At 36.9% G+C, this 15,800-nt stretch overlaps 4 protein-coding genes across 4 annotated transcripts; 2 read left to right on the plus strand and 2 right to left on the minus strand.

The window, feature by feature from the left end:
• The first annotated feature begins 5,465 nt into the window (after positions 1-5,465).
• LOC6527368 lies at positions 5,466-7,705 on the plus strand. The gene is made up of 3 exons (XM_002088424.4): positions 5,466-5,619; positions 6,188-6,358; positions 7,375-7,705. Exons 1-3 carry the CDS (start codon positions 5,565-5,567, stop codon positions 7,578-7,580), a joined length of 432 nt encoding a protein of 143 aa, XP_002088460.1. The 5' UTR covers positions 5,466-5,564; the 3' UTR covers positions 7,581-7,705.
• Positions 7,706-9,279: 1,574 nt separating this feature from the next.
• Positions 9,280-10,383, minus strand: LOC6527367. The gene is made up of 2 exons (XM_002088423.3): positions 10,223-10,383; positions 9,280-10,151 (listed from the first exon to the last, which is right to left on the minus strand). Exons 1-2 carry the CDS (start codon positions 10,281-10,283, stop codon positions 9,757-9,759), a joined length of 456 nt encoding a protein of 151 aa, XP_002088459.1. The 5' UTR covers positions 10,284-10,383; the 3' UTR covers positions 9,280-9,756.
• A 418-nt stretch (positions 10,384-10,801) lies between these two features.
• LOC6527366 lies at positions 10,802-12,154 on the plus strand. Its single transcript, XM_002088422.4, has 3 exons — positions 10,802-10,961; positions 11,079-11,264; positions 11,450-12,154. The coding sequence occupies exons 1-3, from the start codon at positions 10,910-10,912 to the stop codon at positions 11,674-11,676; spliced, it is 465 nt and encodes a 154-aa protein (XP_002088458.1). The 5' UTR covers positions 10,802-10,909; the 3' UTR covers positions 11,677-12,154.
• LOC6527365 lies at positions 11,721-12,782 on the minus strand. The gene is made up of 2 exons (XM_002088421.4): positions 12,452-12,782; positions 11,721-12,398 (listed from the first exon to the last, which is right to left on the minus strand). The coding sequence occupies exons 1-2, from the start codon at positions 12,692-12,694 to the stop codon at positions 12,159-12,161; spliced, it is 483 nt and encodes a 160-aa protein (XP_002088457.1). The 5' UTR covers positions 12,695-12,782; the 3' UTR covers positions 11,721-12,158.
• Between the last annotated feature and the right edge of the window lie 3,018 nt (positions 12,783-15,800).

Below are 15,800 nucleotides of genomic sequence, written 5' to 3' on the forward strand. Positions count from 1 at the left end.
TGCCACGCCCCCTTTTTGGGTGCTCGGACGCCCCGTATTTTGAGGGTAATGCTCTGTGACACTTTTAGACGATACATTAATATCGAATTTATTCCTCAACTTTGTTTTAATTTATGACACTTTTGGTATCGTCACAGATGTGGCTCCATACTGACACTTTCTATGGCAGGGGAATAGTGTACATATAAGTTATAACTTAAAATAAAATAGGTATTTTAAATTTCAATGCCAATACAAATATTTATAAAATATTTGATAAATCTTCAATAAATATTTAAAGTCTTTCAAATCTTGAATATTCTGTATTTTCTTTAACTGTTTAGTTATATCTGGTGTGGTTAGTCTCCGTTTGTCTGCTATATCCAGATTTATTGTTATTTTCGTATTATGTGCATCATGTAAACACATTGGCCTGTGTCGCCCTTTTGGGAAAGGTCTCAAATCTGCCCGGCAGTCCAGGATATAGATTCCATTATCTAGGCTAGAGCCCATACAATTTAATTAACTTTCAGCAGATGTGCCTCCTATCAATTGGATTGCACTGCTGTTGTTCTTCTCGGTTGATTGTTTTAGTTTAGTTGCGAGGAAATGTCGTTGCGATATTTACATGGACAATGAATAAGGATTACCTTCAATTGCATTTGGCACAAATAAGACAAATAAAGTGTGCTTGAGTATAGATGTATTTGATAAGAACCATAATATTAAAAACGAATTACTACAACATGAAACGAAATCTATACTAACTAAGTAATGAATGTTATTAGTAATTATAGAAATATATTTAAACATAATCGAGCTTCATAAGACAGTTTCGAATCTATTTGCTTTCAAGATTGAATCTCGTTTAAACTCAATTCTATCAAAACTGCAATTTCAGTTTTGGCCAAGTGAGCTGCTGCTGCCAAAACAAAAGTGCACTATCATTTTGCTCCCCAAAAGTCCATAAACACGTGCCACTTTGGAGACATCTTCTCTGCCATTTTAGCCCGGCCAGAGCCAGTATTCCACACCCCATTCCCCAGAGCCACTGCTTTTATGCCCACGTGCCAAGCGACGTGTTGCAAATTATTTCGACATCTGATTTTAAGCGGAAAACAAGAGATAGAGAACCTAGACGGGGCGCGGGGAGGGGGGCCAAGGGATTTTCTCGTTCACTCTCTTTGGGGCTAAGCGCAAAATTACTGGCTAAAAAGGACAACAGCCGAGAAGGCCAAACGGACACGGACAGAAGGACACCACTCCAGTCGCCAATCTCCATGCTCGATTCGGCCATAGCTGAGCTTTTCGGGGGCCACTTATGGCCATCCTGTGTAAACTTTTGAGTGCATTTTTCGTTGCAGTCCAAACAAAAGACCGGCGAGCAGCGATGGACTGGGATACCCGGCAAACGGGCCCATTATGGAACGTTAGTCCAGCTGCACTGGCAGAAACTCTCATCAAGAACTCAACTTAGGGTAACTCTAACTATATGATTGTATTTGAAAAGATTTATAATGGTTCAAAATAGAAATGAGCGAGGGTTTTAATACATTAGCCAATTTAGCTTAATTTGTGCACATTTACTAGCAAGTTGGAAACTTGTAATTCTTGCAGTGGTGCCAAAAGTTGAGTCTTCATGCCCGAGCAGCAGTCCATGGGGCAGGGAGTGGCGCCAAAAGAGGCGGACTGGCACTGGCGAGGCTCCATCAGAAAGTGGTGCAGTTGGTGACATTTGCATGAACATAAAAAGCTCATGCACAGCAATTTGCGACTTTGCCAGTGACATTAAACGTGGACAGCAGCAGCCGTTCAGCAGTTCAGCTCAGCAGCTCCAAGTTTGGGGCATCTGGAATGGGATGAGATGGAATGGGATGGCTTCGGATGGAGCGGTGCATGAATGCGAAGTGGTCGGGGGCTCATTTCGCAAAAGAACAGTGGCAGCTGCAAGGGGGCTCGGTACCGAATGCACCAAACCATAAAATAATAAATAAAATCTCACTTGATTAACATTAACTAATACTAAGGTTGAAGGAAAGGAATCTATATCTGAATTTATCAATTATCAAGAGTGAGAGAACACTTCGTGTAGAACCTTTCATCATTATTAAAAAAACATGTGCTATGTTTCTCAAATGTATTTATTTAATTTTCTGCTTCGCCTGCCTGATAAAACAGCCATCCATCTACGCATCTGGCAATGGCAATGGGACTTGGATTGGGACTGTGAAAGAGAGTTGGAGTGGGAATACCCCACATTGCATACGAGAACGTACACTGAGGTGGGGGGTTGGGGCTGGGCAGACAACACTTTGCACACTTCATTAGATCGCAAGTGAAAGATAATGGAAGGCGACCGAAACAATGCCCCGAAAAATGATGTGTTAACTGCAGCGTTAAAAATCTAGAAAAATAAGCAAAGGAGCGAACGTTAAACCTTAAACAGCCCCGGGGGTGAAATTGAGCACAGTGAGGGGGTGGAGCATGGATTTCTTTGCCAGTTCACTCTATCGCTTTTCTGCTGATGTTGCGTAAAATGTGCAATTTATGCCGCCCTCCGAAGTGTTGAATTTTAAATTTCCCTCCAAGTGCGAGAAGGCGAACGGACCGACCTTCAAGTTCAGCCAACAATGGCCAGACATTGATTTCTTATCGTTGGCCTGGAAGCCTCTAAGCTCGGATACTACGTACGACTACACACATCCTGCAAACTGATTTTGATTTATTGGCAATGATTTTCCAAGTTATTGAACAGATTAGATGGGCGTGCCTTAGTTTCCCTGCAAAGTGCCAAACAATTTGTTTATGTTTTTTGGTAATGGACTATGCTTCCTCGATCCTTCTTACCCACCATTAAATGCAGGAAAGTCCTCAGACGAAATTGAACATTTTCAGCTCGTTTCTGGTAGAGCAAGTTTTCCAAATGAAATGACAATTGGCCAGACCAGACCAGAACTGAACGGAGAACGAAGACATATTAAATTGGGAAGACGAAATAGATCCCCCAGCTCCCAGCTTATTAAAATTGTGCACAGCAAGTCAAATTTCCTTAAACGGATTTTCTCCAATTTGTTGCTGTTCGTGTGCAACGAGAAGCAGATTGAATATAATAAGTATGAAATAGCTATAAATATCATATTGCAAAATGGTCAGCAACAGGCAACTGGACACTAGATGCAACCTGGAGCAACTGGTCTCCATGGTGCAGTAGAAATATGAAACGAATAAAGGGTGAGACTATCAACCAGAGCATGATGATAATGTTGATAACAACCAATAACGCACCAGAAAAACTGAAAAATTTTGTAAACAAAGCCGAAATTTAGTTGCTCTAGAAATAGTTGTATTATTAGTGGTACTTTTTGGAACGATTACATCAACGAAATTATTTCCTTATTTCTTATTAATAAGTAAAGCAGATTTTTAATAGAAGTACAATTTAAAATAGGGTATCCTACAAAATAGTTACTGTCTGATTTTTCCATTCAATTTTAGACCAGCTTTCCCCCAATATATAATTGAATTCTAAACCAACGCAAACATCTCCAGAGAAATAAGTCGACAAAGAATGCAACTGCAGCTTCCAAGCCCCTCACCTCATCAAAAATATAATAGAAAAAATTCTATGCTCCTCTATGCGGTGGCATAAAAAAAGATAAAAGAAATTCAATCAGAATTCTCTGCTGCAGCTGACCACCGCAAAGGAAAGCCGAGCGAAGTGAGATGGAGATGTTGGCCGAAATGGGAAAAGCAAATCCGCTTAAGATATTGTATAAATCATGAGCCACAACATTCGACTACCTGCCCCCCCATCCCCATTTCCCCCCTCTTCGCAATTTGCAATTATGTGGCAAATTGGCGGCTTGACAATGCAATTGAATGCAAAATATTTGAACAATGAACGGCGAAAACCCGCCCAGAGGCCGGAAATTGAAAATGTCCTATGTCGATGTCGACATCCCAAATCCGAACCCTTTATCATTCAAGTTTCTCATTATGTTGCTATTACGTCGATCGAATGACAAATCGCTAATTACGCGAAACCAAAGAGAGTTGAAAAATATATGTATTTAGCAATGTGGAGCACTAAAATAGATGTCGAACATTTCTAACATACAAATTTAAAAAAGATACAACTAAAACTAATAAATGTTTTAAATAGAATAAAAAAGAATAAAACAATACAAAAATTTGGCTAAAAATTTAATTAAATATTTGTATTATTTTCAGCATGTACTTAACAAGAAGCCTATATAGCTATGTGCTTGGTAATAGGTAGTTAATATTCTTAAAAGTCATATTTACTGAGTAAAGCTCTGTGAGTGAATCCTAATATTTAATATTACACGCTATTGACATATTCGTTGAGTTAAAATTTTGTTTTGTTTTTGCGGCGCAATTGAAACAAGTTTCGTCACACAAACAAATTTTGCACTCAACAAAAATTGGCTCAAAAAGCTTCAAGACGTGAAAAGTTAATTTTCCATGAAGGGCTTCTTTAATGCGACAATTTTCCAAGGGAAAGGCAGCTTTTGAAGTCGAATGAAGCTGATTTATAGATATCTACTTATCTTCGTATTGCAATTTTGTGACTTCCTTACACATACTCCTGCTTTTTCTTCTCGAATAGAATTTGTTGCTCCCCAGACGGCTGGTCTTATCGCAGAATTTTCCTCTTAGTCCAAAATTGCCATGGTAACAGACAAAGGATGCAGATTCAATGAGTCGATTGCTCAAATAACATGCAACAAAATAAGCAATCAGTGCCCAAAAAAAAGGGCATGAGAAGACTACACGTAAAATTGCAAGGTTCTTTTTTTCCTTTAGCTGTTTGAAAATTATACGCAAAGATTAAATGAGCAGACGGTCGTTGAACTAAGGAAAAGTTCCCCTTTCTTAAGATTGCCAAACTCCAACAGGAAACCAAATGGTTCATATAAAATTTTTACATGAAAGCAACTGAATTTGTAGTAGCTCCTAGTTATCCTTATTATCTAATGATACATTAGATAACTCAATTCAAGTGAGAAACTAGTGTAAATATCGACGCATCCAAACCAAATATTTCTGGTTTTCAATTTGAACCCATTCTGCCGATCACCTTTCCAATTAAAGTTCGATAGCCTAAATCAGAGAACTGTGTCACTTTGCAATTAAATTCCATTATCCGCGCCGAGTTTAATTGAGGAAAGCCCCATAGTTCAACCGCTGCCAATTCACGCCGCTAACAACAATTGTACCCATAACCCATAGCAGTAGTAGTAAAAGATACATACCGCCTACGAAACTGCTGATCAAAACAAAATAGTTTTATTTTTGTAGTGACCCCAATGCGTGGATCGCTGGATTGACATAACAAACACACATAACTCGTTCCGAGTGAAAACTCAGCAAATGCCAGTTTCTTGAGTGAATGAGCAAAGCTTTTCACACCGATCGCACTCGAAAACAAGTTGCAAATGTGGAGCTTGCTGAAAACAAACACAAAACTAATTTCAGTTGTTCAGCGTCTGCCAAACGGTTTAAACCGAAAGTGATTCGAATAATTTTTCTAAATATATCAGATTTTTAAAACCCCACCGAATATGCTGAAACAAGTGATTACCGTGCTCCTCATCGCCTTGTGCCTGATGCACAGTGGTAAGTGGATTTTCTTTTGGGGACTTTACACCCGAAATTAATTTTAAAATCTGTGCCAAACTATAACCAGTTTTGAGTGAAATCGTAGGGTGTGTTAGAAAAGCAATTATTTCTACAATTATTTCCCAAATAAGATAACTCTACGATGCTATTTAAAGTAATGTAAATAAATAATTAAAATATAGGAATTTCTAAAATTATAACAGACGTATACTGGAACAAGCTTATCAGCATTAAGTCATCACGTCCATAAAAAAAATATTTGACAAGCGCCCACAATTATTTCAAATACCGAAGCGCACGATAATATTCACGTACTTTTCCATATGTTTTGGAATTGTATATAGAAATGACTTCATAGTCGGTAAGTGAGAGAGGTCTTGAGAAGTTGACGAGCTTAGAGTTATTGTTTATTCCGGATGAGGGCGTTACATAAGGCGAATCGAGTGAGATTGCCAGCGAAATGAAGATCTCAAACTGGTTACAAGCTAAACACATTCAAATGGCCGTCCTTGACCAAGCCATTGAAAATAAATTAATTCTCATTAATTAATTCTGCCCACTTCAGCTTCGGCCATCAAGTGCTATCAGTGCAAATCCCTTACGGATCCCAACTGCGCCAAGGACAAGATCGATTCCACCTCCAACATCCGCACCGTGGATTGCGACAGTGTGCCCAAGCCTAACACCATGGAGCAACTGCAGCCAGTGACCAGGTGCAACAAGGTGGTCACCAGCGGTGAGTGTAATCCCACGGAGATCCCGTTTTGCATGCCAATTTTACTATTAGATACACACGCAGCTTGAACGCAATGAAATAAATTAATAAGACGTGATGTCACCCGTACAAAGTAGTCGAGATATGGAAGGTACGAGTTCCAATTAACATATGGCAAACGAAACACAAGCTCAGAAATCGTATGCAAAGCGGATACAGTGCGTTTCGCAGTCGTAAGACACTAGGGCTTTAAACTCTACGAGAAATTCAAATAACTTATTAAATAAGATGTAGGCGAACGCAAGCAAAGAAATAATCAAACTTAGTGGTTTCAAACTTAAAAGCTAAATATAAAAATATTTTAAATAAAGTCAGAATTAGTCAGAAAACAAATTCAATGTATATTAAATTGCTAAACAAATTAGTAAGCCAGTGTGAACTAATTTTAGAATGAGTCTGTGACTCATTAAAAGTAAACAAAGTTGTAGATTTTTCCGCACTTTTATCAGTGGTAAGACTGAAATGTAATTGTTAGAAATAGAGTCAAATTTACCTAAGGCGGCGTTTTGTAAAGGATGTAATTTCAACATTTGTATTTGTTCAACTGCAGTTGAATATTGTTGCTCTTCCCAATGCTAGTAAATGGTATACTTGGCTTATAAGTGACTTGCACTATCAATAGTGTTAATTATATTGAGATAACAAGCTTTCTTGTATGCAAATATTTCTGCAGCTAACTGAAATTCATCTTGCAAAAATAGGGTAGTTATTTTAGACTGAAAGCTCGCTACATCATTCGAAACACCGTTAGAATGTTCGATGTATGATTAAGGTATTTAATATAGCTTAGCTTAATTTAGCTTTTAGCTAAATCCATCATGGTGATCATGGTTTTAATCACCGCCAGTAGCTGATAGGCAATACTTTTGTTTTAAAGGCCGCTTATCAGGCACTTATATGTTTGTGGAATATTATATAATAAATATTATAATTATTATATCTTATATAAATAACTAGTTTTGAATTGAATTCCACAGACCGAGCTGGAACGATCGTATCCCGCGACTGCCACTTCGAGTCCATCGGGCAGAAGGGCAACGAGTGCACGGTGACCCACAGCCGGCAGGTGGAGAGCTGCTACACCTGCAAAGGTGACCTGTGCAACGCATCCGGAGCAGGTCGCCTCCTGGCTATCAGTGCCACTGCTCTCCTAGCGATCCTCGCCCTCCACATGAGCTTGTGATCCGACTCCCAATCCGATGCAGAAGTTCGTTTGAAATAAGTGTGAATAACATACCTGTACAAAGCAGAAATGTAAATGTTAACTATAATATTGATCAAAATAAAGTAAACTAAAATGAAAAACTATCTTAAATGACGTATTATATATGAGGGATATAATAATTATAAATGAGGGATATTCTAAGGGGTAGGACAGCATTGCTTATTTATTTATTCAGGAAACTTATTGAGCATGTTTGTGACGTCACAGCAACAAATGTTTAAAGTTAACAGCAGTTAGAGGAACTATTCGTGTACCTGTGGTAGTCCATGAGCTCCAGTCGCATCTGGTTGAAGTTTAGCAATATGTTGCTGGAAAAATCGTCGCGAGTGGAAGCCAAGTAAAAGTCGAAGTCCGAATCCATTAGTCAGTGATGATTGGTTTTAGTTTAAACGATTTACTCGACACAATAACAAAAAGAATACGGTGGACAAAGAATACGAAAATAAAAGAAAATGGCGACAACGGGACTTGCAGATTTCGCAATCGGCGGATGGAGAATACAATTAGGATCGAAACAAAACGCCCACACACACTTCTTGAATCACAAGCACTTCCTTACGTCTATAAAATCCACAACATTTTATCCACGTTCTTATTGAAAGACAATTAACACGTTAAAATAGTCACAAACCGCACAACACGAACAACAACGAAAGGAGTTAAAGAGCAAGGAATTAGAGATGGCAGAGTCAGTCGCACGAAGGAGGCTTTTATCGATAATGCAGCCCTGCGCTATTTACATAACCAATATAATTTATAATACAACTTTAGTTTTTACTAATATCAGTGAGTAAAGGCAAGATTATACCTTAAGCCACCATAAGAATCACACAGCTCTGCGCTTTTTATAGAAAATATAGAAATATATTAATTTTCCCCATTTACCCCCACTATTAAATTTTCCCAAACGGTTCCAAATCGAGAAAAATTGACAATAGGTGAAATGTAAGCTGTTTGAATAGAATTTTCTTAATCGTTTCAAAACACTGACAACTTCATGCAATATAGAGCTTCATTGATCCTATTGGAAAGTGGCCTCTTTTTAACTCTTTTATTTCTCGTCGTTTTCAAATTAAAAAGTAATTTATTTGAGACAAAGTAAAGGATTTTTTTGAAATGATCCCTTTCTTATTCAGATGAAAAACAATAACCTCGCTACTGCTGCCCAGCAAAATCTACAGAATCTTCCGAACTGTGGCGTTAAGCGCAGGTTGGAACCCTATTTTCAATCTTTGGAGGATTCCGAAGCTCCAGGCTACAAACGTCACAAATACGACAAATACTTGAAAGCTGGAGGTTATTTTGATCAAGAAAGTCCCAGCAATCATTGCGATAATGGAGATGTGATTCAGTACTTAGATTCTACGGAAGTTTCCTCATCAAGTGAGATTGTTTATCTGGATATGGAGCCCGATTGCCCCAATTCTATTAGTCCTCCTCCTAATAGAATCGTTTCAAGGAGGGCTACAATTTAAAACAGCACAAAAAGTGTGGAGATGTGGATGTCAAGGACTAGATTTAGACTAAGTTCCTTTCTACTTCATAAAGGATCGCGAAACCAACAAGTATATACACTTCACCAGCAGGCTGAAAAAGGATTTCCAATCCTACTCTGAAACTTTCATAACCTTACAAAGTGCGAGAAACAATGGTCGACTGGTGTTTAAACGTTTATTTCAATTACAAAAATGTTCTAATTGTCTTTGCATTACAATAAAAACTTGTAAGCCTTTTGGCGACTAAATCTAGGCGTTTCTTTGTAAATACATTACAAAATACATGTAGAAAATAGAAAGTATTGCAAGATTCAGTTTACGAGATGGAATGTTAAATGCGTAAGATACTTTTTGGACGGAAATAGTATTTTAGGCTTAAGTTTACAGAAAGGCACTTCATTACACATCGCTCATTTTTCACAAGACTATCCGTACAATAAGCAAGGGACTTTTAAGGAAGTTCATTTACAAATTTTAAACATATTTGGTTTCTCACGGTTAAAATTATACATCTATGTTGAACACACAAGCAAACACGCTAAACTGTTTGAATGAAGTTTTGTATGCTTTCCATTTACTGGACAGTCTTGTGGCAAATGAGGCGTGGCATTGGCTACAACTGGAGCAGGTGGAACCACCTATTGCCGCAGCAGATGAGCCACAATTACGGAGAGCAGTGTGCCAGAGAGCACGCCCATCAGCCCAAGCCGATGGATGCCCGCCGAGTTGCAGCCGTCCTTGCTGTTGCACGTGCAGAACTCCATGAAGATGTTGTAGCTGCCAGTTCGCATCAGGCAGTAGCGTTCGTCGCCCTCGATGCCCGGCTCGCCCATGTAGGCGCAGCTGCGGAAGTAGCGCCACTCCCCGTGCACCTTCTGCCGGATCTTGCGGCACATCGTCGGCCGCACGCCCTTCAGGTGCTCCAGCTCCGGTGCCTGTTGACAGTCGGTGATCGCCAGAGTGCTGTTGTCGAATGGATCCCCGCACTTGGGATCGTTATCGCTGCGACAGTCCCAGCATTTGATCGCCTGGCCTAAAAAACAAGTTGCGCAGGTGGTTAGCACTGTCGGTTGCGCAGGCGCAGTTTCGGCTTCGAGTACTCACCCACTTGCAGCAGGCAGAGGAGCACGACAGCGAATAGGACACATTTCTCCAGCGTTTTCATCGTAATATTTGTGTTTTTCTTCGCGTTTCAATTGATTGAATTTTTTGGGCGTGTAAATAGTAGTGTGACCGTGTGCGCTGCGTTCTAGTAATCCTTCAAATTGTGCATCATTATCATAGACACAAACCAGGGAAGAAAACGAAACCGAGTGGCAATATTGTTCAAGCCTGAAAACACCGTTAGGAATTTTAAAAATATCCTTTTTATTCAAAGTGTTTATATCCCAGAAAACTACTTGTTTCAAAATACTAAATTACAAATTATTGTTTTTAAAGTTTTTTGTTTTAAGCTTTTATTTGATTAATGAGTACATATAGAATGGGTTAGAGAAAAGTACAAATTCTGTTAAAGAGACAAACGATTGAAAAGTGAATAAGTAATGCATTGCATATTTATATTCTTCTATATATTCTATATGCTATATATCTATATTCTGTAAAAAACAATATTTCAAATAAATGAATAGCAAAGAGAACTGCAAAATCAACTAAGTTGGTATTTTTCTTATTTGGTATTTTGCCGCTACACACCATATGGTCACACTAGGGCTTGCGTTATTTATTTTCTTGGTTTAATCCTATTTTATTTAAGTTAATCGAAGCGCACAATACAGATATAAGTGAAAGATGAATCTCATGCTCCGTTGCGCTTTCCTGCTGCTCACCCTGGCCATTTGCGGTAGGTCATAAAGGCCAAGTCGTAAGAATCCCCAATGGCCACCTTCTAATCTCGGCTTTTGGGTGTGGCTTTGGCAAAAGTTTTGGGTAAATTAAACTAATTGGTGACTTATTACAGGCAGCTGGGCCATCCGATGCTACCAGTGCTCCTCCGACCAGGATCGCAAGGGGCACGACAGCTGTGGCGCCTACAAGAGATTCAACCGCACCGAGCACATTGCCATTGAGTGCAACAGCGACGAGAGCCACATGCCAGGATCCTTCTGCATGAAGGTGGTGCAGCAGGGACCTCGAGGATTTATCTGTGAGTAGGAGCAGCGAACGCCCCGCAGGGATTTCTAATCATTAAACAATAATATATCGATAGTTTAGGAATGTTATGATGCAACAGGTTCAGATGTTTCAAAAACATTCTAGTGTCTTAAATGATTATCTTTCCTTTAAGACAACTATTTGTGTACAAACTAACAATTATATTATATTTTCCAGGGGACGGTCGCTGGCGTCAGGTGATTCGCCGATGTGCATCCGTTTCCGATACCGGAGTGGTTGGCGTCTGTAACTGGGGAGTCTACGAGAACGGAGTGTACTGGGAGGAGTGCTATTGCTCCAGCGACAGCTGCAATGGCTCCAGCTTAGTACAAATGCATGGATCCCTGCAGCTTCTTTTGGGCCTTCTGCTAATTGGCGCAGCCTCTCGAATCTTTAGAAGTTAATAGGAAAACCAGGCTTACCCTCAGCACAAACAAAACACAAAAAGTGCCTTTTCGCCACGCTACATGATATTTAAGCTATGATTGACTTTTGATATCAGAAACACATTCCGTCCACTCTTCCTGTCTATACTTAAGTCGAAAAGTTGAAAACAATTAATCGTTAAGGTTAACTACTTATCTAGTTACCCAAACTGTGGCAGGTAAATTTAAAAGAACCTTAAGTAGCTAAATTATTTCAATGAAAAGTATACATCAAACAATTCAAAAATGATTTTTCTACATACTTAAATCATATAAATTTATATGTAGTTTAATATTCGACAATGCGTACGTTTCACAATTGATAGATTTCCCATATTTATAATTACAATTTACCTGCCAATTTACCACCACATATCCAAACACCAGTAAATTGTACACACCGAATCTCGAGTTAAGCACCTGAAATGGAAATATACACTATATTAAGAATATTAAACAAATCAATTTTCATTTCGATCTAAAGCGCAGCCAATTTGCGTTTCCATTAGAGTTTTCAGACCGTTTTCTGACCAACCAGCTTTCGGATCTTTGACCACCGCTGAGTAAATGGTGGTGGAACCATCTTCAAATGTTTTCATGGCGTAAAAGGACTTTCCCTCCTCCAACCAAACGCGCAGTTCATCCGCAGAATTCGCGGCTGATGAGGCAGACTTGAAGTCATTGCCAAAGTTTTGACCATACTAAAAAATAAGATATTAACCTAATGATCGCTAAACTGCAAGACTAAACTAACCCATTTGCGATACAAATCCGAAGGCTGGTGCTTGTGCGTCCATCTTAAAACTTTCAGATAGAACATCAGGAACTTGTGCACATTTTCCTTAATCCTGATCGACGAAGCCTGGTGGAACTTGGCGAGCTCTTCCAGGGTGCTTCGACATATCTCCCGATCTTTTGGTCTTCCGAGATTCTGGCAAATGGCCAACGCTACGCGGCGCAGATTCTCGAACTCCTCGTCCAGCAGCTGCTGCCTCATAATGTGAAATTTTGGGGATTTGTATAAACCTAGAAAAGTATTTCCAAATAAAATGAAGTGAAAATGACTGGGCGTGATTTCAGTTTATGGAAAATGGGGTGCGGAATGCTGGGTGCGGGATATTTATAATCGCAAAAACACAGAAAATCGATTTTCGGCAAAAATCTAAAAGTCATCATCAAAAATTGCAAGAAATGTGAAAAAAATATCATTTTTTCTTGAAAACACAGTTCGATTGGAAATTTAATTACGAGCTCAACGAGGTATGACATTCCATATTTGGAGATATATTTTTAATGTTCTGATCAAAATACTAATATTTATAAACGCAAAAACACAGAAAATCGATTTTCGGCAACAATTGCAAGAAATGTGAAAAAATATAATTTTTTTTTGAAAACACAGTTTGATTGGAAATTTAATTACGAACTCAACGAGGTATGACATTCCATATTTGGAGATATATTTTGAATGTTCTGATCAAAATACTGATATTTATAATCGCAAAAACACAGAAAATCGATTTTCGGCAAAAATCCAAAAGTCATCATCAAAAATTGCAAGAAATGTGAAAAAAATATCATTTTTTCTTGAAAACACAGTTCGATTGGAAATTTAATTACGAGCTCAACGAGGTATGACATTCCATATTTGGAGCTATATTTTGAATGTTCTGATCAAAATACTGATATTTATAATCGCAAAAACACAGAAAATCGATTTTCGGCAACAATTGCAAGAAATGTGAAAAAATTTTATTTTTTTTTGAAAACACAGTTTGATTGGAAATTTAATTACGAACTCAACGAGGTATGACATTCCATATTTGGAGATATATTTTGAATGTTCTGATCAAAATACTGATATTTATAATCGCAAAAACACAGAAAATCGATTATCGGCAAAAATCCAAAAGTCATCATCAAAAATTGCAAGAAATGTGAAAAAAATATAATTTTTTTTGAAAACACAGTTTGATAGGAAATTTAATTACGAGCTCAACGAGGTATGACATTCCATATTTGGAGATATATTTTGAATGTTCTGATCAAAATACTGATATTTATAAACGCAAAAACACAGAAAATCGATTTTCGGCAACAATTGCAAGAAATGTGAAAAAATATAATTTTTTTTTGAAAACACAGTTTGATTGGAAATTTAATTACGAACTCAACGAGGTATGACATTCCATATTTGGAGATATATTTTGAATGTTCTGATCAAAATACTGATATTTATAATCGCAAAAACACAGAAAATCGATTTTCGGCAAAAATCCAAAAGTCATCATCAAAAATTGCAAGAAATGTGAAAAAAATATAATTTTTTTTTGAAAACACAGTTCGATAGGAAATTTAATTACGAGCTCAACGAGGTATGACATTCCATATTTGGAGCTATATTTTGAATGTTCTGATTAAAATACTGATATTTATAATCGCAAAAACACAGAAAATCGATTTTCGGCAAAAATCCAAAAGTCATAATCAAAAATTGCAAGAAATGTGAAAAAAATATAATTTTTTTTTGAAAACACAGTTTGATAGGAAATTTAATTACGAGCTCAACGAGGTATGACATTCCATATTTGGAGTTATATTTTGAATGTTCTGATCAAAATACTGTTATTTATAATCGCAAAAACACAGAAAATCGATTTTCGGCAAAAATCCAAAAGTCATCATCAAAAATTGCAAGAAATGTGAAAAAAATATCATTTTTTCTTGAAAACACAGTTCGATTGGAAATTTAATTACGAGCTCAACGAGATATGACATTCCATATTTGGAGCTATATTTTGAATGTTCTGATCAAAATACTAATATTTATAATCGCAAAAACACAGAAAATCGATTTTCGGCAAAAATCTAAAAGTCATCATCAAAAATTGCAAGAAATGTGAAAAAAATATAATTTTTTTTTGAAAACACAGTTCGATAGGAAATTTAATTACGAGCTCAACGAGGTATGACATTCCATATATGGAGCTATATTTTGAATGTTCTGATTAAAATACTGATATTTATAATCGCAAAAACACAGAAAATCGATTTTCGGCAAAAATCCAAAAGTCATAATTAAAAATTGCAAGAAATGTGAAAAAAATATAATTTTTTTTTGAAAACACAGTTCGATAGGAAATTTAATTACGAGCTCAACGAGGTATGACATTCCATATTTGGAGTTATATTTTGAATGTTCTGATCAAAATACTGTTATTTATAATCGCAAAAACACAGAAAATCGATTTTCGGCAAAAATCCAAAAGTCATCATCAAAAATTGCAAGAAATGTGAAAAAATATCATTTTTTCTTGAAAATACAGTTCGATTGGAAATTTAATTACGAGCTCAACGAGGTATGACATTCCATATTTGGAGATATGTTTTTAATGTTCTGATCAAAATACTGATATTTATAAACGCAAAAACACAGAAAATCGATTTTCGGCAACAATTGCAAGAAATGTGAAAAAAATATAATTTTTTTTTTGAAAACACAGTTTGATTGGAAAATTAATTACGAACTCAACGAGGTATGACATTCCATATTTGGAGATATATTTTGGATGTTCTGATCAAAATACTGATATTTATAATCGCAAAAACACAGAAAATCGATTTTCGGCAAAAATCCAAAAGTCATCATCAAAAATTGCAAGAAATGTGAAAAAAATATAATTTTTTTTGAAAACACAGTTCGATAGGAAATTTAATTACGAGCTCAACGAGGTATGACATTCCATATATGGAGCTATATTTTGAATGTTCTGATTAAAATACTGATATTTATAATCGCAAAAACACAGAAAATCGATTTTCGGCAAAAATCCAAAAGTCATAATTAAAAATTGCAAGAAATGTGAAAAAAATATAATTTTTTTTTGAAAACACAGTTTGATAGGAAATTTAATTACGAGCTCAACGAGGTATGACATTCCATATTTGGAGTTATATTTTGAATGTTCTGATCAAAATACTGTTATTTATAATCGCAAAAACACAGAAAATCGATTTTCTGCAAAAATCCAAAAGTCATCATCAAAAATTGCAAGAAATGTGAAAAAATATCATTTTTTCTTGAAAATACAGTTCGATTGGAA

Source organism: Drosophila yakuba, chromosome 2L (assembly GCF_016746365.2).
Source record: "Drosophila yakuba strain Tai18E2 chromosome 2L, Prin_Dyak_Tai18E2_2.1, whole genome shotgun sequence".
Taxonomy (NCBI): domain Eukaryota; kingdom Metazoa; phylum Arthropoda; class Insecta; order Diptera; family Drosophilidae; genus Drosophila; species Drosophila yakuba.

What these genes read in the sequence shown, in the direction of transcription:
- LOC6527368 (XM_002088424.4), top strand. Translation starts at nt 5,565, where the DNA reads ATGCTGAAACAAGTGATTACCGTGCTCCTCATCGCCTTGTGCCTGATG. An exon ending in CTTGTGCCTGATGCACAGTG is followed by an intron (nt 5,620 to 6,187) that starts GTAAGTGGATTT and finishes TGCCCACTTCAG; the next exon opens with CTTCGGCCATCAAGTGCTAT. An exon ending in CAACAAGGTGGTCACCAGCG is followed by an intron (nt 6,359 to 7,374) that starts GTGAGTGTAATC and finishes TGAATTCCACAG; the next exon opens with ACCGAGCTGGAACGATCGTA.
- LOC6527367 (XM_002088423.3), bottom strand. Translation starts at nt 10,283, where the DNA reads ATGAAAACGCTGGAGAAATGTGTCCTATTCGCTGTCGTGCTCCTCTGC. An exon ending in CCTCTGCCTGCTGCAAGTGG is followed by an intron (nt 10,152 to 10,222) that starts GTGAGTACTCGA and finishes CTTGTTTTTTAG; the next exon opens with GCCAGGCGATCAAATGCTGG.
- LOC6527366 (XM_002088422.4), top strand. Translation starts at nt 10,910, where the DNA reads ATGAATCTCATGCTCCGTTGCGCTTTCCTGCTGCTCACCCTGGCCATT. An exon ending in GCTCACCCTGGCCATTTGCG is followed by an intron (nt 10,962 to 11,078) that starts GTAGGTCATAAA and finishes GACTTATTACAG; the next exon opens with GCAGCTGGGCCATCCGATGC. An exon ending in GGGACCTCGAGGATTTATCT is followed by an intron (nt 11,265 to 11,449) that starts GTGAGTAGGAGC and finishes TATATTTTCCAG; the next exon opens with GGGACGGTCGCTGGCGTCAG.
- LOC6527365 (XM_002088421.4), bottom strand. Translation starts at nt 12,694, where the DNA reads ATGAGGCAGCAGCTGCTGGACGAGGAGTTCGAGAATCTGCGCCGCGTA. An exon ending in CGGATTTGTATCGCAAATGG is followed by an intron (nt 12,399 to 12,451) that starts GTTAGTTTAGTC and finishes CTTATTTTTTAG; the next exon opens with TATGGTCAAAACTTTGGCAA.